At 51.6% G+C, this 21,732-nt stretch overlaps 9 protein-coding genes across 9 annotated transcripts; 4 read left to right on the top strand and 5 right to left on the bottom strand.

The window, feature by feature from the left end:
* Positions 1 to 559: 559 nt before the first annotated feature.
* On the bottom strand, positions 560 to 2,479 carry EI97DRAFT_435897 (alpha/beta-hydrolase). Its single transcript, XM_033798972.1, has one exon. It carries the CDS (start codon positions 2,349 to 2,351, stop codon positions 765 to 767), a length of 1,587 nt encoding a protein of 528 aa, XP_033651268.1. The 5' UTR covers positions 2,352 to 2,479; the 3' UTR covers positions 560 to 764.
* A 1,384-nt stretch (positions 2,480 to 3,863) lies between these two features.
* Positions 3,864 to 5,178, top strand: EI97DRAFT_460914 (uncharacterized protein; the record flags this gene model as incomplete). The annotated part of the gene is made up of 3 exons (XM_033801150.1): positions 3,864 to 3,893; positions 3,941 to 4,213; positions 4,339 to 5,178. 3 exons carry the CDS (start codon positions 3,864 to 3,866, stop codon positions 5,176 to 5,178), a joined length of 1,143 nt encoding a protein of 380 aa, XP_033651267.1.
* Positions 4,914 to 6,183, bottom strand: EI97DRAFT_423970 (seleno protein domain-containing protein). The gene is made up of 4 exons (XM_033797130.1): positions 5,889 to 6,183; positions 5,750 to 5,839; positions 5,616 to 5,694; positions 4,914 to 5,563 (listed from the first exon to the last, which is right to left on the bottom strand). The coding sequence occupies exons 1-4, from the start codon at positions 5,976 to 5,978 to the stop codon at positions 5,361 to 5,363; spliced, it is 462 nt and encodes a 153-aa protein (XP_033651266.1). The 5' UTR covers positions 5,979 to 6,183; the 3' UTR covers positions 4,914 to 5,360.
* Positions 6,184 to 6,841: 658 nt separating this feature from the next.
* Positions 6,842 to 8,023, top strand: EI97DRAFT_495885 (alpha/beta-hydrolase; the record flags this gene model as incomplete). The annotated part of the gene is made up of 3 exons (XM_033802459.1): positions 6,842 to 6,887; positions 6,939 to 7,104; positions 7,203 to 8,023. The coding sequence occupies 3 exons, from the start codon at positions 6,842 to 6,844 to the stop codon at positions 7,843 to 7,845; spliced, it is 855 nt and encodes a 284-aa protein (XP_033651265.1). The 3' UTR covers positions 7,846 to 8,023.
* Positions 8,024 to 8,332: 309 nt separating this feature from the next.
* Positions 8,333 to 11,092, bottom strand: EI97DRAFT_444774 (uncharacterized protein; the record flags this gene model as incomplete). The annotated part of the gene is made up of 7 exons (XM_033799921.1): positions 8,333 to 8,433; positions 8,506 to 8,558; positions 8,609 to 8,875; positions 8,937 to 8,998; positions 9,052 to 9,746; positions 9,776 to 9,992; positions 10,064 to 11,092. The coding sequence occupies 7 exons, from the start codon at positions 11,090 to 11,092 to the stop codon at positions 8,333 to 8,335; spliced, it is 2,424 nt and encodes an 807-aa protein (XP_033651264.1).
* A 1,230-nt stretch (positions 11,093 to 12,322) lies between these two features.
* Positions 12,323 to 14,456, bottom strand: EI97DRAFT_151316 (DNA polymerase kappa). Its single transcript, XM_033793267.1, has one exon. The coding sequence runs from the start codon at positions 14,377 to 14,379 to the stop codon at positions 12,505 to 12,507; it is 1,875 nt and encodes a 624-aa protein (XP_033651263.1). The 5' UTR covers positions 14,380 to 14,456; the 3' UTR covers positions 12,323 to 12,504.
* A 124-nt stretch (positions 14,457 to 14,580) lies between these two features.
* Positions 14,581 to 17,353, top strand: EI97DRAFT_423963 (uncharacterized protein). The gene is made up of 2 exons (XM_033797129.1): positions 14,581 to 14,723; positions 14,781 to 17,353. The coding sequence occupies exon 2, from the start codon at positions 14,899 to 14,901 to the stop codon at positions 16,936 to 16,938; it is 2,040 nt and encodes a 679-aa protein (XP_033651262.1). The 5' UTR covers positions 14,581 to 14,723; positions 14,781 to 14,898; the 3' UTR covers positions 16,939 to 17,353.
* A 106-nt stretch (positions 17,354 to 17,459) lies between these two features.
* Positions 17,460 to 19,903, top strand: EI97DRAFT_435889 (uncharacterized protein). The gene has a single exon (XM_033798971.1). It carries the CDS (start codon positions 17,708 to 17,710, stop codon positions 19,763 to 19,765), a length of 2,058 nt encoding a protein of 685 aa, XP_033651261.1. The 5' UTR covers positions 17,460 to 17,707; the 3' UTR covers positions 19,766 to 19,903.
* Positions 19,904 to 20,460: 557 nt separating this feature from the next.
* EI97DRAFT_150887 (S-adenosyl-L-methionine-dependent methyltransferase) lies at positions 20,461 to 21,727 on the bottom strand. The gene has a single exon (XM_033793265.1). The coding sequence runs from the start codon at positions 21,375 to 21,377 to the stop codon at positions 20,544 to 20,546; it is 834 nt and encodes a 277-aa protein (XP_033651260.1). The 5' UTR covers positions 21,378 to 21,727; the 3' UTR covers positions 20,461 to 20,543.
* Between the last annotated feature and the right edge of the window lie 5 nt (positions 21,728 to 21,732).

Genomic DNA, 21,732 nt, shown 5'->3' with positions numbered 1-21,732 from the left:
CTGTTCCTATTCCTAGCCCTCTGTGTCTCCTGCTTGCTCTTTCCCCCTCCATTGACCACTTGGACGTACGCACGGAGTAGTGTACTGACGAGTCTCAACAGCATCTACGACTCTAAGAAGCAAATGTCCTTCCCCTCGGGCGCGCCCACCACCCACCTCGAAACTCGAAGGTAGCCTCTGCATTCCCATTGCGGACGAACCATTTGACATCTCATACATTCTTACTCCTTTATTCGACTTATCGTCTGACCGCTCCACCTACCACGTCCTGGGAATATAAAGAAGGAGCATCGGCGTTTTTTACTCGGTTTCTGCATATACCCGGTCACGACATTACCTTGGGGCCATGTAAGGTTTGGAGGCGTCGTCTCATTATCTGCATGGGTGGGCGCATGGGTGCAATGGTACCGAACGGACGTCACAACCATTCACTACTTTCTGTTGTAACGGTGTAGTTGGGGAATTTGGTCTGCAACGGTCCACAAGCGTCTGCAAGGATTGTTATTGTATGCTCCCTGGCTGGTTGGCTGGAGTGCGATACGTGAGCATCTGATGATATAGTGCAAGAAAGTCGTGTTGGGCCCCATCTTATTGGGGGTATGCATATGTGTATACTTAGATTCCTCAGTGGAGTCTGGTACAATTGACCACAGCATCGTTGTGTTTTACCATCCAATGTGAATAATGCAGCACCGATGATGCACTCTTCCGAGAGAAACGGGATCTCTATCCGCTGATCAATAACGCCAACTTCCTACCCTCCATCAGCTTGCCCGTGAACCAGAACTCTCCGCCACACCCTCATCGACGTCGGTGGGAATCTTCAAGAGCCTAAGCTCTTGACTCGTGTTTCCGAGCTCCTCGACAGCAACCACCTTCCTCCACTTCTCCCTCACAAACTCCAGCGCCCTAGTAAACACCAAATCCCTTTCCATCCGCTCATGCTTCCCCAGTGCTATGGTCGGGAACTGCGTCCACCCGTGCCGACACTTGGGCCCGTGCCACACTTCCAGCCCTCCATTCTCCGGCTTCTGCTCATCCGTACTTTGCGATGGATCTGTCGGTCTGTCTCCAGGTCCATACCCATACCCATACCCACGACCATCCCAATCCCCTTCCCTGCCGTCGCCAAACCTGACAGGCCCGTCCCACCCGGCTCTCCTCATCTTGTCAACCCACACATCGCTCTGCACCGCTAGGCTATCCTTCTCCGGCAGCACGAGCAGGATAGTCGCATTCCGCTGCACGTCCTCTGGACGGACTAACCCGGGGCTCGCGCGGGGATGGGCCCGTAGCCGTTTGGGGAGGTAGGTAGGGCTCATGATGCTGAATAGGCCTGGCGTCTTGGGCTTTTCTTGCTTGCGGGAGTCCGGGTGAAGAGAGTTGGGGAGAGGTCTCTTGGGACGTTGATGCGGTAGGAGTCGCGCGTCCAGGGAGGGATAGAATAAGAGGAGTGGGAGGAAACGGGGTTGGGATTGTGGAGGGGGAAGCACGGTTGGCCAGGAGTGGTTTGGGTCGTCCATGATCGTTTGGGTGCGATTGAGCGGGAGGGTAGGGGAGAAGAGAGCGGTTTTGGAGTCTGAAGTTGCGTTGCGGTGTTGGCTGGGGAGAGTGTTGGTTTCGAAGTCGGCACATGGAGGGACTGAGAGGGTCGTGTTGAGCGCGATGTTTCCGCCCGCTGAGAAGCCCGAGATGCAGAGGCGAGAGGGGTCTAGGAGGATGGTGGCACGGCTGTTAGGGGTGGAGAGGCCGCTTTCGAGGTCGGATTGATGGTGGTGTTTGGTCTTCGACCTCCCTCGTTGGCCTCTGTTGCGGCGCCGCCGTTTACGGTTCTCTTCTGTCATGCGGTTGTAACGATTGATCTCCGTCCGCAGTACCTTCCCCGCCTCTGACGCCGCTTCAGTGTCGAGAATAGCAGATAAAACGTCCTCTGCATCGTGAATCGCGGCGGGGAACTGATGAAACGGCCCAATCCGATACGACACGCTGAGGACCACGGCCCCGAGCTCTCTCGACATCATGGACGCGTATGGCGCCTGCTCGAGCGGTGACCCCATGATGAATCCACCTCCATGGAAGTCCAACACGACGGGGACTTTCCACTCTCCGTTGGGGCCCCATAGTTCCTTATCACCGAGGTCGACGGGTTCGGGCGGCACGAAGACGTATATGGGAATACTATGGTTTTTACGACTCGGGAGCGCAATCACAAAAGGCTGGGGGCCCTTTGGAGAGGTCAAATGGAGGATGGAGAGGGGGACCCAGCGAGGGAGTTGGACGAGAACCGTGCGCCATTGGATGTGGAAAGGGAGCTTGAAGAAGTAGGTAAGGTGTTGAAAGACACTGCTCATTCTCGTTTTGTTTCAGGATAGCGCATAGGCTAGTTCCAGGAAGTGTGCATTGTAGCAGGATTGGGGTTATCGGGCTCGGCGAGCGCCGTACTAGCGACTGCATGTGCACTTCGGGTGTCTTGGTGGAGTGTGTTCTGTGAAGGGGGCTTCGCGGACGGTGGATGACGTAGTTGTGGCGCAGATATCGTGGCTGTGCGTAGGTTGTCTTCCTAATCACTGTGATACATGAAGTGATTACGAAGCCACCCCTTTAGTCAGAGTACACGTATACTCTGCTCCATTAGATATCGCCACAGTCGAGGTCATTTCACAGAACTAGTCGTCTTGCTACGAACCCGTCTCATGGCCACCGGGTTTCTCTGCTAGGAATCCACACCACTCGGGCGTGCCCAGAACACCACTTGTATTCGAATATTGGGAGAATAGAATTTTTCAATCAAGGAGTGAGGTTAGCTGGCGACGAGCAAGATGTTTCCGTTCCATAAAGGAGAAATTCAGGGTAAGGAACGCAAGCTCAGTATACACCCTAGACTATAGTAACGACGTCTTGAGCAAGAACGATTCTGAATGTCGTTCCAATCCCGGAAACTGTGAAGGAGCCGTATTCTACGATTGATTTACCGGCCTCCCTCTGTCCTCGGGACCCAGCTCAGTTTTTCCTTCAAGGGGCCTAAGTGCTTTCCCGTTGCAAAGCGGAGATGCGCAGTAACAGCGCTGCCAGATCCAGCGGTTTCCCAACTCGTCCACTTCTACAACACCTACGTCTACCTCGTTTGATAACGCTGATTCATCTGTGAAATCCTTCTGCAGGGGCTCAGAGCACGAGTCTTCGAAGATATAGTCAAGATCAAGATCGGTAGACTCGTGCGAGGTAGTTTGAGGAGGCGAAATCGGCATGAGAAAAGCTGCGTTTCTCTTTTAGCAGGGAGCTCTCTGTTATAGAGGAGTAGAAAATGCTTTTATGCACTTTTTGCATGGGCTTCCGGAATATCTGAGAGTGATGACAATTCCCGATAACCGATGTGAAGACATAGGTGATGTCCGGATATCTACATTGATATTGACAGGAGCTTTTTGCACGAATGCTTGAGCAAAGATATTTACCACAGAAATGTGACAACGTATTCTCGTTGTGTCGTTGATATCACCAGAGACGGGTGACCTCCAAGAGCACCTCTTGGAGAGTGTGAAAGGCATGCTCGCATTGCTTTACTTGAATTCACACAAGGCCTCTAATAAAATGCCGAGCATTCTGATTCTCTATGGAGCGTGTTTCCTAATATTGCCTAGCATGGATTGTGCCTTTCACTCCCTGCCAAGCGGCGCAACCCAGGCTTGCCCACGTCGTATTCGAGAAGACACCAGGCAACTCGCATACACAAAGGCGGTCAGATACAAACCATCAGGTCAAGATAACAAAACACACTGTCCAATTCACTATACTCAACCAACCCAAGCAACACAACTCAACATTCCCGAATCGTGACGATCGAAAACAAGTCGTGCAAGGAAATGACCACAAGTCCCACACCGATGCGGCAGGTATGTCGATCAACCCTCGTCTTAAATCCATAACTAATCTCGAGAAGAAGAGACAAATTCTCCGTCTCATCCATCACGTTCTTAGGCTCTTCGAGACGCTATGTAAGGAAGTCACCAAATTCAACAACTACGTCAATGCGCAGAGTGCCCAAGGCAAACCGCTCTATAAATGGGCGAAGTATACTCGCTTTGAGCGGATGTCGGCGGCTGTGGAAGCACTGAGTAGATCGGCCGAGACTCTCAACCGTATAGTTGCCTTGTCAAAAGAAGTATGCAACACACTTCCCACCATAGGTCCTGGACTCCTGGCTAATGGAATTGTAAGGCACACATGAATGTTCCTCCGCACGTAGTTGCATCAGTTGTACAACGGGTCGCTAGACAGGTATCAGACAACTCGTACACATGACGGACCTTAAACTTACGGTTTATTTTCTCTTCACAGATACCACCCTTCTACAGCGAATGGTACCTGCAGGCGTTGACTGCAAAGGCTCTTCAGGACGTCCAAGGTTCAGAATTGGACGAGGCAACGAAGCAAGAGGCGGAAGCACTTATCCTAAAGGAACATTCGACGATCAATAATCACCTGTCAGCCGCAAAGGCAAGCCTTCAAGCCGTTACAGAACTCCTCTTCAAAATCCTCAGTGGAAGCCCTGCGCCTAAATATCATCTTCTCAAGTTACCTCAGGGTATCGGCCAAGATGAAAATGAGGCCACTGGATGCCGTCTGGAGAGATCAGGGACTGCAGACTCCACGAGCGCTCGATGTGTGACTGTTATCGAAGGACCTCGTGGATTTGGCAATATGCTCGGCCTGTTGATCGTAGGAATCGGCTTGTGCTTCGTTGCATACCGTATACGGCACAAACTGCCTAAAACTGGCAGGGAAGATTGCGCTCCGCTCGAATCCTTACAACGCGACATCCAGAACAGCATCCACATGATCTCCGATCTTTCTGCTCAAGTAGGCGATGTCACGGCATATACCGCAAACCTGGAGTCGAAGATAGACGCCGCCGCCAAACATTCTTCCAGCCTCGAGCAACTGTGTGAAGATCTTGGTCTACGCATCGATTCCATTTGGGATAGTCTCGGTCCGCCAAACGAAGATGGCACATACAGGTCGGTTAACGAAAACCAGCTCATCTCCCACCACGCCCGGAAAGACCTGCGGTCTCACATAGACGAAGTCAGCGAGGAAGTAGTCAAGGTTCGCAGGGAGATGCATCGCATGAATATCCGGCTCACCAAAGACATGGATGATCTCAAGAAGAATAAGTAATGGAGCGAGAGGTTACCCTCTGGAGGATAATGTCTGGTATAAAGTGGAACAAGTGACCTAATGGACGATGTAACGGTGATATGCGAACTGGTTTCGGGGCAAACCGGAAAACGCTGGGAATTCACGAGAACAAAGCGTTTGATACAGGACAGTGGTATGTTGAACTTTCATAGGGAATAGCATCAAGTACAATCTTCACACACAGTCCCAGCTGCGTTCGTTTTGAGTAGCTTAGACTCCATCGTCTCTGCAGTGGCTTCCGCCGTCTTCGTTTCTGTAGGCGCGTCCTGCGTGACATCTTTCTTCTTCCCATGCCGGTCCGAGTGTCCCAAGTCCTTGGCAGGGTCGATGTAATCTCTCACACGCTGTTTGAGCACTTTGGTTTCTTGAGAGCTTTCAGCAAAACGTAAATGACACTTTCTCTCTAACATACTTACCCGGGAATCCGCCCTCTGCCTTCCGATCCCATAAGAGCACCTGCCGGACTTCCGTATCATTTTCTTGGGGTTTATACGCCTATGTACGGTATTTAATAAGGGCTCCTTGCACTACTCTGATGAACATTACTCACCAGTTCAACCTTGAACAGCCCTCCAGTTGCCGGTATGAGCGCAATTTCCCCAATTTGATTGCCAAAAGTTGACAACAATTCTTGGCCGAACTGTGAGGTATTAGACCCTGCAAGCGAGAACCCCAGAGGGGGACTGTACATAGGCAGCCCGTAGCATCCATCTACATTGCGTGCAGTATGTTATAGCTACACGTGGAAGTGAGACCGAGGTTGATTGTGTTGATGCCATGGTATTGTCTCCAGATGAAGTCTGAGTCAACCCTGGGAAGGTCTCGATTTGGTGAATTGGATCTTATCGTTATCGATAAGAACTGGAAACTTTACGCCATAAATCTTGTTTGCCATTTACGTAACATGCGGAGTTTGTAAACCCCTAAGCATGCTTTGAGGGAAGTTGACTCTGCAAATGCCTCTTTCAAATGCTTCCGAGGGTGCGCTCACAGCTTCACGGTGTGGGCTACCTGGGAGTGACCGAAAGGGGCCGAGTCGTCATATCTCAAGCCTATTACGGATTAGCGTGTTTTCGTTCACGCTACCACGACCGCCCTCTTCCATATGCATGACCCTATCAATGTGCCATCAATAATCGCTCTATCCTCGCTATGTCGTCTCTCCTTGTAGGTATATAATCAGATCGTGAATACGCGAGTGGTCTGCGCGGCTACTCATGCCGTCTCCCTCTCGAGGCGCCGAAGCTACTCCCAATCACACCCGCGCGTTCAACCAATCGCCTTGCGTATATCGCATTCTCCAATACTGGGAGACAACTGGGGAAAGCCAGGAGGCATGCAACATAGAAGCTCTAGATTTTGATTTGTTGAGAGCTTAATGAGAGCTGGATCGTCAGGGAAGGAGGCTTGCACTTCACGACATTCCTCACACATGTGTAGCACCCCGACGAGAGGCTTCCTAACAACAGCTTCGTATACATAGAGCGCCAGAGGTAAGGTTGTGTTTTGCAAGTGTGTGAGAGCTCCCAACAGGCGTCAGCAGCGCGGTCGACACTCCTTGGTGAATTTCTGACCCCAGTCTTTCCTTTCCATTCATCATTCCAAGGAGATGGCGACCTTTTGGCAGTTTGTTATTGTCAGCATGTTCGTAACCTTGAGCTATGCTATAATTTCACCGGTAAAGAGAGGTTTGAATTACCCGCCGTACCAAGTGACTTAAGTCTAACAGTGCGTGATAGGCATCGACACGAACCTCCTCTCGAGGATCAATCTAATGGAACAATATGCAGCAGCCGCTTATTGTCCGAACAACTATAATTCACCAGGGAATAGCGTGTCTTGTAGCTCGGGCAATTGTCCACTCGTTCAGTCCGCAAACACCTCAACACTCGTAGAGTTCGCAAGGTAACCAACAGCATTTTGCCCCTTCTCTTTCCTACATGCTCTTGCTCCTTTATTACGCACACCCTAGCAAGTATTCGAGCTAATTACTTGTCTTCAAGCAAGCTCCCCACGGATGTCACATGCTTCGTTGCTGTTGACGACACGAACCGGCTTATCGTGACCGCCTTTCGCGGCAGTCGCTCGATAGACAACTGGCTGACCAACCTTCAATTCGACTTGGTGGAAACCAACCTATGCTCTGGCTGCCAAGCACATAGAGGGTTCTGGCAGTCCTGGCTTGACTCTCGAACCGCCGTAATGGCCGCTATCAAAGATGCGCGGAAACGACGTCCAGACTACACTCTCGTCACCGTAGGACACTCTCTTGGAGGTGCAGTAGCTTCTCTTGCTGCTGCACAGCTCCGCAATGAAGGCTATAACGTCGATTTCTTCAGTTTCGGCGCACCCAAGGTTGGCGGTACAAAGCTTAGCGACTATATTTCTAACCAATCCGGCGGAAACAATTATCGCGTCACTCACTGGAATGATCCAATACCTCGTCTGCCGCCACAAGTCATGGGATATGTTCATATCAGCCCGGAATATTATATCGACAGTCAAAACAACCGTGATGTTAAGCCTGATCAAGTCAGGCTTTGCTATGGCGCGGTTAATTACTTGTGCAATAACGCCTGGCTCGTTACCGACATTCTGGCGCACTTGTGGTATTTCAATGGCATAACCAAGTGTGTTGCGGGCTGAAAAGCTCGGGGGCTTAAGAGCTCAGCAGATGTGAGCGGCTTGATGGGATAGTAATTGGGCTTCTCAGGATTTTGGGGATGTACTGGGGAATGTGGAAAGAGGACATCCGCGGTGGGAGATTTCTGTGTGATGAACATGTTACGACAGGGGGAGTTTGGAAGGTTTGCTCGCTGCTGGGATAAGCTTTATGGCGTTGTTTAATCCGCATGCTATTAAAATCAGAGATAGTTATATATATGTGCGACCACATTTCCACTGCATAATTGAATATCGATATCATAACTCACATGGAGAGCATATTCCTCGTAGGATAGAGAATGGAACTCATCATAAGAAAGCCAGTGAAAACCAGCAAGGTAGAACGACAACATTATTCGAGCCGTGATGATCTCAGACGTAGCCATAATTCATGAGATTCCCGAGGCCGTTACGCCTGTGTATTCCGTTGTACTTCCCACGCGTTGGTAACCGAAAAGTTAAGACTGTTCTATGTGGCGATATGGTTGCAATGATCCCCATTAAAGTAGATTAGATTCTTCGTTCCCTGCTCGAAACCTTCCATGAATGCGCTGATCACGTCCTTTAAACCTAAGGCGTGGTGGTTAAGGGCTAGAGCAGGATGTTGGCTAACATGATTCGGAAAATAGCGGAAACACATACCCTTTGCGAAGGTAAGTGCAACGGCTCTATCTAGGGGTCCACGCAGAGACCATCTATCGAAAAAAATCAGCAACTGTTAGCTAACGGCCACGCTCAGACTTACCCATCAACAAGACATGTCACGAACTCCCGAACATGATTGATCGACACTTGCTCACATCTCAACCCCACGAGGCTGGCGAAGCGACCTAATGTTTCCGCAGTGTCGACATTTATTGTTCGGTGCATAGAACGAAGTCTTTTTGCCAGCATGGGAGTGCGAATATCTTCCCTAAATTGGTTGAGACACAGAGACTTTCCAACTACTTCCTCGATGTCATCCAAGTCGGTGGTGGATATGATTGCTGAAGACGGGATGTGCCTCCAGACCCTAGATCTACGAGTCAGTAACGCGAGAAGGAATAAGAGGAAGTCTTGAGCGCGAAGCGTACATAATGTCTTGCAAGGCCTGGTACTTAGTTCTGAACGATAGCTGCTTTGTGCTTTTGAGATCCTGAATATGTTGTCAGCTTGGAGCCTGAGTTCTCAAAATGTGGACAGCCATACCCGGATGACCTGACTTCCCCAGTGTACAGAGGCCTTATCGATAGCATCGAGATTGATGAGCGCAAGTCGGATCGTATCTTCGGGCGACTCAGCCTGCTTTTTAATTGCTATGTTCATGGCCTGGAGAAGGCTAGAAGCGACGCTCACGAAAGCAGAATTACCCCGGGACTTGATGCTCAAATGCGAGTTTGCCAAAGCCGCGAAAAGTCCATACTTGTCGTTCTGTGGAAGGGGTGAAGGCGAGCTTGCTGCGGCCTTTTGCGATGCGAAGAGGCTCGCCCAGAAGCCAGTGTCATCATAAAATGTACCGCTTGCGTTTGACCAGACTCTGAAGGCAAGAGATGGGAATGTCTTCTCGTGTGGTTTCATCTTCCCCAGAAGCGACTTGGTGTTGCGGTTCGTGCAATCTGGTATGAAGGATCCATGTGAAAGGACCGGGTCCTCAATGTCAACAATTACTTCATCGCACGATGAAACCGCTCGGATGGCGCACCCCTGTGTCCTCCAAATTGAGTGACCTTGTTGAGGATTTCCGTGACGAGGGCGTTGAATGGCTTGCGCTTTCTGTTTCAACTTCAACCTCTTGTTGATATGTCTAGTGCGTTTGGATTTAGCCTTCGCTGCTTGTCCATCAGGCGATACGGCGTCTTGCTCTCGTCGACGAAGCGAGGCCCCAATAGCACTGGCTTCCAGTTCTATAACCTTCGGATATCGTGGTATACACCCTGAGGATCGTTGAAGGCGGTGCGGTAGAACACATCGTCGTACTCCCGGAAAGCCCGCCTACCGTGGAGACGAATGTAACTCTCGAACTGGTTGGTGACCTTACGGGACGGGAGATCTAGCCCGTAGTGGTTGTTGAAAACGGCGGCAAATGCGTCTGGTGAGCGACAATACCACCTATTGAGCACACAGAGGAAGATCCGCTGATCAGTAGTCCACTAAAGCCATGTTTAATCAGCACTATGCTCATAGCAAGTCAAGAAACTGTAGCTTAGGATTTGGAACGTACGATGTGCCTAGGTGACCTCTCTAGCTTCTTTAGGTCCTCCAGGGCTTTAGTATTCTCAGACATCCCGCCGTCGGTTCTCTGGACTTGTGGACGCCTTTTGGGCTTCTCGGCCATCGCCTTTGTCATATTTGTTTTCAACCAGGCTGGACGTGGTATGTTCCTGCCCTTGACGAGTTTGTTGTTTTTTTTGAAATGGCGGCTCACTCTCTCTGGGCCATCTATGTTCGGCATCACCGTAGGCCTGCCACGACGACATGGACTCTCTAGCACAATGAAACTGCACTCGGAGTCATCGTCATAGGCATCATCATCGATTTCCTCGTCAATATCGGTATCGCTCTGCGGGCCACCCATAGCATACGATAGGTCCTGTGGCCCTGCAATGCCGTTGGTGGTCGTTACACCGTTCTCGTCGTCCGTCTCAAAGACACTGCTTCCTACAGTGATACTCTCCATATCAGTGATCATACCGCAATTTTCTTCATTTTGGTTTTGGGACGCTGATGCACCCATCTCGTCAATCCCCAAGGTCTCCGTTCCTTGGCTCACGAGCTGATGGCAGAACGTCTGCCAGTCGGTTCCACCTGGCAATGCATCCGCAGTTTCGAGAATAAAGTCCACATCTCTTGTCTCTCTTGTAGGCGTACCGAATACTTCCTCGTCAGCCTCTTGTGCCTGCAACACTGCTTCTTCTTCTTCTTCAGAAACCTGACGAGGTAGCGATGGGCAAGGGCCTTCCATTCCCACTATCATGTCGGCATGTAGTAGATTTTCCTCAGCTTTCGAACACTCAGTGGCGAACTCGTCAAACTCAATGGACTGCATGATATCCTGTGTCTGATCGATTGCCATGCCAGCCCTTCCTATCGCTGTTTCCTTCTCGTCCTCATGTAACGAGCTCTGTTCTGGTGCATGTTCATCGTACAACACCGCGCGAATATCGTCCGAAGTCGAGACACTTGAGTACACGAAAACATCATTGCCAGACGATACGCGGCTCAGCTTCCAGTTCGATTTGCCGTTTTCCATTGCAAATAGTAGAAAAGCGGTATAGCGGTATATGATAAAGGTGAAATCAGAAGAACAGTTGAAGTATATGAAAATGCAAAGATACGATAAAGGTGAGAATCAGAACAGTTGAAGTATATGAAAATGCAAAGATACGATAAAGGTGAGAATCAGAACAGTTGAAGTATATGAAAATGCAAAGAGACACCTATGAATGAAAGTCCATCAGTCAGAGTAGAAAATAATTCAGCATAAGTAGAAAGAGGACGCTTAAGTAGAAGGTGGACGCTTGAGTAGGAGGACTACGCTAAGTAGAAAGACGATGAACTTATGTAGAAAAACGAGAGGAGAAACGCAGAGGCGGAGAGAGAGCAATGAGGGCCGAAGGATATACAATGAGACGACGGAGGAGATGGGAGAGTTAGATGGCATGTCGACGACTCGTATATGCGAGATACGCTAAGCAGCTAGCGCGCCTGCACGCGTGCGGTGAGAGACACGTGTGGTGAAAGTGAAGGCGAGAGACGAGATGGCGAGAAGTTTGATTCAAGGCATGTGACAACGGTCGACAAGGGGAAGACGACCACGATGTCATGAGTAAGAAGCGCTATAGTGTGTGAGGGGCGGTGTTTAAATACGAGAATCCACTACATGAAAATATGTTGGCGGAGGTGTAGCCTAAGAATAAACCTGGGTGCAGTGGCGATCTACCAAACCATCTCTTCGAAGACTGACCTACATCATCCTTCCATAAAGGTCATCTCGCTGTGCGAACCGAATGGAAACACTGAGGTATTCAACAGTAACGTATGGCATACGAGACCTGGGCATAAGCCTGCTTCTAGCCAAAGTCTTCCCCAAACGGGTCTGCACGAAGTCCAAAGTTCTTGAGATACTAAGGGACTTTTTAGGTTCCCACACTGTTGTCTCGAAGCTTGCACCTATACTCGGAATTGGCGGCTGACAGCGAATATGGAAGCCAACGGATACCAGCGGACCAGTTCATCCCAGTCCACTGATCATGAAGACTGAAATCCGCCGTCCTCTCGCTCTCTTCCGTTTTCCTCATCGCTCACATACACAGTAGTGCAAGCTTTCTAGATGCTGTCGTATTCGATATTGCTCGTGTGCAACCAGGCCGGCCTTACTGGGTCCTTCCTCTTGACGTTTCGAATTAGAACTCCTGGCGCATGTTCCATCTAGTAAAAGGATCCGTAGACAGAGGAAAGCGTCGTCACTCTCGCTGCAAACTTTCATTGCCAGCCATCATCTCATCACGACGCGAACATGAGGGGAAGGCCAACTTCTGAAGGATCGCCCGCGAAGGCATCGTTTCATGACTCGAGACTTAAAGAAGAGCGACAATATGGAGAGTGTTAGATGCCAGGCTGTGGCCCGACAATAAACTTGTGAGGTGATACATATCGATATGTTCAGGTTCCAGTAGCAAAAAAGAACGCTCGTCTCTTTTCGCGCCCTTTATTTATATTCGAGAGCTCTTTTTTAGGTCGACCGCGTTTGCCTTTTCCTTCGGCTGAGGGTATCTTTGAATTGGGTTCATGAGGTGTAGTGTCCTTGACGGCCTCTTTGATAGTCTGTTTGGACAGACAAAAGTCAATATGTGAGTTGAAACTTTTGTCGTCAGGAGGCTGCGGAAGCGTGCATATCGGGCAGGTCCATGGGATCTCCCGCATCTTTTCCTGCTGCTGACCGTTTTTGGGTTCAATTCCCTGCTGCTCCTGGCTGAACTGCTCCAATGCGTTCATCTCATCATCACGCTCCTGCCGTGCTGCCTCTTCAAACTCAGCCTCGGGCCAGACTTCCCATCCGCCGTCCTCAGTGTCTTTTCGAGAGAGTTTCTCTTTTGTAGCTGATGCTGAAGCCCTCCGCCGACCAAAGAAGTCTATGCCAGGTTTCTTTGTGGTAACAATGTTCGTAACCCGCAGTCCCATCAATCGCAGGGTCATGTTTGGTATTTCCTTCATCAATTTCTCCAGCATTGGCAAACTGTACTTGTACAAATCATCTGCTGCTTGTATAGCAAACGGCGAAGTGGTTTGCCTTGTAAGCACTTCAAAGGTATGTAACTTGACCTTTAAGCAGAGTGTACGGCCCTTGTATTCCGTCCGCTTGAGATCACCTTCCAGCTCCTCGGCAATGTGTCGCAGCTTATTCCGAAGGGCGACAGGGCCGCTTATTTCATGGAAGGTCGATTCCGTGCCAACACTCTTCCGCTCGTACTCTTCTGCGGGCTGGATTCTGGTACGACCGAGCCCTAGGTAGCACTGCACCAGGAACTGGAAGGCCTTCTGCCCGAAGAGTTGGGCAAGGTAGGCGCGCTGCGTATAAATATCTCCGCAGGTCTTGATGCCGATGGCATCAAGCTCACGCTCGAATACTCGCCCGACGCCATTCACCTTTCTCGTAGGTAATGTCCGCATGAAATCCATGATGATCTGTCGGTCGCTGGGTATTCGAAATTGGCCATTTGGTTTATTCACGTTGCTCGCTATTTTAGCTAATTTCGCATTGGCAGCAATGCCAGCAGAGACGGTGATTTTCGTCGTTTCGTGCACCTCGGCTCGAAGTTGCTGGACTGCGTCTTCGGGGTCCATGCAGTGCTCCTCACAGTACCGAGTGAGGTTAAGATATGCTTCGTCGACACTTGCGCTCTCGAAGCGGGGATCGTATTTTGCCAGGACTGCTCGGACTTCCTGTGCTTTGGCAGTGTACTTTTCGAAATTGAGAGGGAGACAGATCAGCTGCGGGCACAGTTTCATGGCCACAAAACCAGCCATACCAGAACGACATCCGAATTTCCGGGCATGGTAATTGCAAGTTGTGAGAACGCCCTTGCCGACTGCCATGGGGACATCTTTCAGTTCCGGTCTGTCCAGCTCTTCAACTGCTGCATAGAAAGCATCACAGTCTATGTGCACCACCACTTGGCTCAGGTCGCGGCTCATCTCAAGCTCAGCGATATATTCGTCTGCCTTGCGTAGTTCATGGCTTAGGTCCAACTTTTCCAACTGATGCTTCTTGGCCAGGATCCTGTTGATTTTCTCGGTAAGATTTCTGTCCCTAGCCTCCTCGTTGTTGAAGAACTTGCTCCCTTTCGACGCGTTGTATATAATCTCGGCGACCTTCTTCTGGTCGACCGAATCCTGGCCGGCCTTCGTCAGCGAGGGACCGAGCAGCGAGTACTTCAAGGTGCGATGTTCGCGCGATGACGCTGGCGCCCCGCAGTCGTTCGTCGTGTTTGGGGGTTTCGGAGCATCGTCACTGGCATCGGGTGTTGCACCTGACATGTCGTTGAGCGCAGTTCAACAGAGGTAAACATGGCCGCCGTGGTGACGCGGTCAAAGTCAGTGAGCGGACTTTGCTGACGCTTCCAAGGTTACGCGTGAAAGCTGATAGAATGACGCGCTTGGACCCGTGCGCACGTGATCTTGCGTCTTTTCCCGTTTGGGATGAAGCGCGGAGGAGCAATCCGGGTATCTCCCAACCTTGGAAGGTCGACAACATCTCGCGATCGATCTACGACAGGAGGCCCTCACGCACAATAAACTCACAAAGCCCCTCTTCCACGCTCTCGCCACCGGGGCGCGAGAATGCGCGACTCTTCTATACGTTTACGATTTCGCAGAGGCTTGTAAGAGCTCCCCACCCCGCGGTCTCCGCTCTGTTGTTTTGGACCTGAACATCACAGACTTCGGTAAACAACCACTTCGCCAGAGCAACCGCCCACTCTCGCCAGCGGTGATCATGCACACCACCTCAAATACATCGCCCAGGTCTCTACTTCATTGCCATACTACCATTGGATCATGTACACCGATCGTTCGAACGCAAACAACAACGGACGGCCATTGAAGCCGACGCTGGCAACCACGCGCACCGCGAAGACTCCTGTTGCTCCTCGTCTAGCCCCTTCACTTGCTTCAGCCGGATCCGCACAAAATGGACGCCCTGCGCGCACTACGATATCTACGCCTAAGGGCAATAGTGCGTCGCAAGATGATCGTACGCCCCTCAGACCCGTCTTAAACAGCAACGTCACTCCTCGTTCATCTGCTAGGAAATCCCGAGTGGGGTTGAGTAGCCCTGGCTCAACTCCCAGCGTAACGCCGTCCGCTACGCCGAGCAGTACACGTCCGCCTTCTACGATTGAAGTTCCGGTCAAAGAACAGGGCCCTGGTTTGGGCGGGTTCGGAATCAATGGCTCTCAAAGTGCCCCAGGCTCGAACAGACCGCGGAGCATAAATGGGGGAATTCAATACATTGCCACACCGACACCTAGGCCGCCCTTGGGAAATATTTACAGCAACACTGCTGTGGCGGATGCGGGTGTCTCACGTGCAAAATCCCCCAAGTTCTTTCACGCCAACGACGCTCGCCCTGTGGAAGTGACCCCTGTTCCCAAGAAGGGTCCGGTCTTCTTCTACGCAAATGGGGAGCAAGATACAGATGCGAACCAGGAACTACCCTCACCCCCTCTCTCAGCCGCTGGTAGAGCTCCATATGAGAGCAGATTCTTTCATGCAGATTCTTTACCGGAGCCGAGAGGTTCCTCCCCAGTGCTTACTCCTTCCTCCGTCTCGGCATCTCTAGAACCCTGGACGAATGGCAATCAACAACATAAATCACCATCTCTGCGTCCTCCATCGCCCCCCAAGGACAACATCCACCTGTCTTATAGGAAGGGCGCGTCTCAGGTTATTCGCCCAAACCTTCACACCAGGACGTCAGCGTTGTCGCTCCTATCGGGCCATTCACAGGGCCAGGAGTCAGATTACAGCGCATCGAGACGGAGATCTAGCGCAACATCATCGGCTGTCAGGCTAGGTCATGGTAAAAGCGCTAGCCTGTCATCTATCGATTCTGTAACACCGAGGAAGACTCCACTTAATGAGCTATCGACCATCGGCCCCAGTCCACTTCATAACCAAGATCGTGCGGTAAGCGTTGGCTCAGTACCCGAGAGTCCAGCATCCGCGCCTGGACCCACGACAGAGACCCTGTCGGGTCTACCAACACCCAGTCCCCAGAGCCCCGTCAGAAGTGGCCAAGGCACTTACGAGCATATGAACGATCTTGCTGCTAATGCGCGTCGAGAGCGCAAAGTCCTGGACCTTGAAATCAGCAATTCATCTTTGCTTGCTATCAATCGACAGCTTGAAAAGGAGGTCCGGAAACAGAAGGCTGAGCTGAGGATGTTTCGTCGCATGAGTCGAGCCGGTCGATTTTCGACGGATACAGCTGGCTCGTTCCCTGAGACCTTCTCTGCTATCGGAGCTAGAGATCTCGGCGACTTGTCGGATATGTCCGAAGAGCAAGGAGATGCAGAGGACGAGCCGGAATATAGCAGCGAGTCCTCCTTCGATGAGGGTACTATAAGCCCCACCGTACTTGCAGAGAGAGACGCCGCATATCTACTCAGAGACGAAAAGCGGCTGCAACTGGACCTCACCAAGCATAGAGAGCTCCTCATAGACAGCCAGAAGATGAACCAGAGCCTCAAACGATGTTTGGATTGGACAGAGTTACTCATCAAAGACGGGCGTAAGGCATTGGCCTACCAAGTAAGGGTTAGTGACGTACAGCTTGGAGGACGCGTCCTCAGTACAGAAGAAAACCCTGACATGGAAGAGGAGGGTGTTTCGAAAGCGTTACTGAGCCCTTGGAGTCCTGCGCACGGTATCACCGAACTCCTGGACCAGGCATCACTGGCGGGATCCCAAACGGCAGATTCGGATCATGACGTAGATGTGAACGGGCATGAACCGGCCATGCTTGAGACGCATAGCAATATCAATGTCCTGGGATCCCCTCTCCAAGACACGACTTCGTGCTCCCTACCATCATAGACGGAAGCCTGGGGTAAACTCTATGAAGGGCTTCTACTTGCTTATTCCTTTTGTCAATGCCTAAATATTAGGCATGAACTCAGGCCTCGCAAACCTCAGTCTTTTCGTTTCCTATTTCGTTGTTTATCACCATTGGCGTAATCGGCAGAACACGTTGAGTAAGATCTCAACGCCTTATGACCCTTTCTTTTGTATAACTGGCAGATATCATGACAGACGCCACTGGCGTTCATTGTTCATAATTGCTGCTAGGGCCTTGTCCTCTCGTTTGTCCGCTTGCAGAGGGGGTCAAAGTGTTAGGGATTTTGTAGTTGGAGCATACCCCAGCCTGGCGACTGTATTTGTATGTGTAGTTTTATGAGATACCCCGTAGTGTTTGGCAGAGTTTTGCGATATTATTATATGGATTATCCTTATAGGACTTGGAACCTCAGTTTTGAATCAAGTTTACAATGGTAAGACGAACATAGAATGTTGGTGGCGTTATCTATCCACCTAGAGTATGCTGTCTCTACGCACCGTCACGTTTCTAGCGTGTTCGGGCGTTTGGATAAGACATAACAGTGTCCTTTACGAAGGCGAACATTTCAATCCCCTTTCAGTGGGCTGAGAGCAGCAATCACGTGCACGTGACCACGTGTTACGCTAAAGTACTCCACTGCACGTCCTAGAAGATCTTCACCCTCACCACTCGTCTCACCATGAACGCCTGCTCACCTCATTTTGCCAGTCAGCAATCCCGATATCTGGTACCCATGCCAGACAAAAGATGTCGCTGTTTGGCGGCGACGGTACACCTCCAGATGATCCCTCACAGAGCGAAATCGTAGCACCCTCAGCTACCGCAGACACAACCGTCTCAACGACTGCCTCTTCACCTACGAGTCATATACCAGAAGAAGCGCAGAATGCGCAAATAGTTTCATTTAGCACCTACGACGCGGAGGACGAAGAGGACGAAGTTGATGATGAAAGCGACCAAGATGCGCATGCCGCTGGTGGCCTTCGTCCCAACCGCTTTGTGGGGAAAGCGTCGACATGGCGGGGATACACGGCTTCAGATCGGAATATAGCAGCATCGCTGGAGGAGATACAGGCCCGGGACCTTGCGGCGCATCTTTTCAATACCCATGCGTTGAAGCGTAGAGTGCGACGTCCCGAGTCGGAGCTCAAGGGGGTCAAGAATTGGCAGAGCAAGGACGATTGGATGAAAAAAGGGGCAGATCTTGAGTTTGTGGATATTGCGGGGGATAGGCAGGTGGAATTGGTACCGCCTAAGAGGTGGACGGCATGGCCGTTGCCTGCGGAGGATGTTCCTATACCATTGGAGCAGCTGGGCCGAAAGTGGGTGGAAGGCTCGATCGTGGGACCTTCGGAATGGCACGATCCTGGAGATAACTTGAGAGAGGAGATCCTGGCTGTGTGTCTGCGGCTAGCGACGAGGAAATTCAGGGCGAGGAAAACGGAAATCGCTGGGATCGAAGAGATAGGGGGCCGCTCGCGAGCACAGTCTAGAGCCAGGTCCAAAAGCGTCGCATCCGCACGCGCTTCTTCTCGAGCACCGAGCCTCAGCCCCGAAGTCTCGGACGAGGATAGGCGAGAAGGCTTCGTCGCTCGAGACGCGGACGAAGAAACGGGATCGCAAATTGAGACCGAGACAAAGTTTGCCCATGTACTCAATGCTAAGGGAAAACGGTTAAAGCTGCAAGCAAACCTTCCTAGGCCTACCGTACTTGCCGATGATGAAGCCGCACGCCGTATTCTTGGACCCAGTATCAATTCGCTTCTTGCTCGGGTTGACCGCCTCGCAGAGGGCATCCGCCGCACTCGCCTCAATCACTTTGGCAGAGGAAATGGAAGCGATACCTCAGCAAGCGAGGGGATTTCGGACTTTGAGTCTGTCCGATCATCCTCCCGGTCCGTATCGAGAAGCAGATCACGGAGTGTGTCCACAACGCGCTCGACATCTCGGGCTAGATCTGGCACTGCGTCTCGTTCGCCCTCCACTCCTCAAAAACCCCGCTCATCCAATCCCAAGCCCACCAAAAGTCGCAAGCGTCGTCGACCCGCCGATGAAGACAGCGACTCTGCCTCCGATTTTGGCGCCGACTACGGACTGGACAGCCCTTCAAGCTCCGAGATGTCCTCTCCATCCCCATCGACCAAGCGATTGCGCATGTCTAGGGAAACCAGCGTCTCCTCCGCCAACCGCGAAGCTTCCATCCAAATAGGCCTCCTCGACTGGAGCGAAGTCCTCGGCATAGCCTCCATGACAGGCTGGAACTCCAAAGCAATCGCGAGGACAGCCCAACGGTGTGCAGCTCTCTTTGGAGAAGGCATGTCCTTCCTCCCCCTAGATGAGGGCCTTGCTGCGCAACCTAGCCCTCCTCAACCCGTTCATTTCACACCATCGACAATACCACCGCTCGACATTACAGACAAGAGGAAAGCGGTGAAGAAGCGACCGTACTTCGACGTTGGTACGTTACGCTGTCCGCACCCAGAGTGTCGCCAGCATCACGAGGATTATTCTATTCCGTATCGAGTCATTGAGCACTGTATACGAGTGCATGGGTATGATCCTAGGACCAATGACTCGGATAATGAGGACAGGAAGGTGGGTGGGGTGCATATTGATGGGTTTTTGCAACCGATTACTGCGAAACAGGGTTGGCTTGGGGCGGGGAGGGCGAAGTCCAGATCAAAAGGTGCTAGTGGTGGAGAAGGGCGGGGAAAGAGGAAGGGGAAGGGGAAGGCGAAGATGAAGGTCGAGGAAGATGTGGGAGATGAAGGGGAAGGGGAGGGTGTTGTGGGTTCGCCCAGTTAAAAGCCGTTGGGGTTGATTTGATATGTATGGTCATGGCTATGGTTTGGACATCATGGGAGCTGTTTCTGGTTTTGATTGATAGTTGTGATATATGGTCCCGCATCGTCAAGCATAAATGCGGACATTCCTACCCGCTGGCAGCATCCATCAAAATCCCTCAAAGTCTCGTTCCGTGGTCTCTCTCCTTCAGTACCCCTCATCGCAACTCGAAAATCCGCAAGGCTTAGACAGGGCAAGTCTACACAAGGTCAGTTCGGCACTCGGGATTCATACACATATATTCTTCTTTCTATTCCCAACCAACGAAGTAGACGAAAGCAGAACTCACGCTTCCGCAAGACCCGCACGTCTTGCCTCCATTCGAGATACCCGCGCCACACTTGGGGCAGTTGTTATCGTGGGCGTTGACGAGGACGGTGGTGGACTGCATGTTTGCTGGTTTCTTCGACACTTCGGAAAGCGTATGTATATGGGAGGACTTTTCGAGCGTAATAGTCTTTGAGGTGGAGATATGGCACGAAAAGCGGGGGTTGGTGGGGTTGATATTTAGCTGGAGCTCTGGAGCTGAGCGGAGGGGTCCATGTTCTGGGGGGGGAATGCAGGGTGTGGGAGCTAATGCTGCAAGTTGTGGGAAATGGTAATCAGATGACCGCGTAGTGGAGGGTCAAGAGAAGGGTGGAGTCGGTATAGACCGGAAGCGTGGGGGTGTAGGTGTTTGATAATTTGGTAAACGTTTGAAGGCGACTGGAATAGCTGCAGGATTGAAGTCGACCTCTGTCTAAGGATCCCTAACATGACATATCACCTGCCCGTTCATGGCCGAAAACCAACCATCCTCCCTGCCCTCCAGCTCCCTGAAACTCTCCGCGATGGCCTCCAAATCCTCCACTGTCCCCAGCCCCTTCTCCAGCACCTTGTGCTTGAACTCACTCTGCAGCGTCCTCTCCGCCCAAAGCCCACACCACCACTTCCTCTCCTCCGGCGTGCTAAACACCCACACAGCCGCACTCGCCTCAATGTCCTTCCTGTCGAACCCCGCCTCCAGAGCCACGGCATGCAGCCTCCTTCCGATGTTGGGGTCGCAACCTATCGACTGCGCTGCTTTGAGGTACAGCGCCGACCATTTCCGCAACCCGGGGATCTCGGGGTACCAAGTAAATGCCGAGTAATCCGCGTCTCTGACCGCGACAATACCCCCAGGCTTGGTCAAGCGCTTCATCTCCTTCATCGCGCCCAGCGGGTCTTGTAAATGTTGCAGCACCTGGTGCGCGTGCACGATGTCGAAACCCTTCTCCTCTACCCCATCTAACGCTTCCCAGTTGAATATATCCCCGACCTCGAAACGTATATTGCTGACGCCCTTCTCGGCAGCATGCTGGCGTGCTTTCTCGATGACTGCTTCGGAGGGATCGATGGCATAGACGAAGCCTTGCGGCACCCGCTGTGCGAGGTCCACGCTGATTGTTCCAGGGCCGCAGCCTACGTCGAGGATCTTGAGAGTTGGAGAGGTCAGGTGTGGAATCAGATGGGGAGCGGAGTTCTGGACTGTGCGCCAGCTGTGGGAGCGGAGGACTGAGGCGTGGTGTCCGTGGAGGTAGTTCTTGGTGGCCATTGTTTGAGCTATACGTTGGTGGCAATGTGGTATGTGAATGAAAGTGTTGCTGGAGCTACAAGCAGATCTCTATCCTGTTGTAAGTGGGAGGGAGGGAGTCAGTCATTATATACCTTTCTCCGCTTGAGAAACGCTGCTCCGAAGGCGCTTGCGTGGTTGAGGCGGAAGTGATCCGATGCCATAGTCAGCCATCACGTTGCTGTGCAGTTATCCATGGATCTCTTCTTTCATTCGCTGTCCGTCGTGGACGGTAGTAGTGAGAGAAGTTTACAAGAGGCAGCTGCTGATAGCTTGGTCCGACATCGGTGTGCGAAAGCTTAGTCATTTTCGACGGTTTAAGGGCAGCCGCAACGTC

Source organism: Westerdykella ornata (assembly GCF_010094085.1).
Source record: "Westerdykella ornata strain CBS 379.55 unplaced genomic scaffold EI97scaffold_25, whole genome shotgun sequence".
Classification (NCBI taxonomy): Eukaryota; Fungi; Ascomycota; class Dothideomycetes; order Pleosporales; family Sporormiaceae; genus Westerdykella; species Westerdykella ornata.
This window is presented reverse-complemented; position numbering and strand designations above follow the sequence as displayed.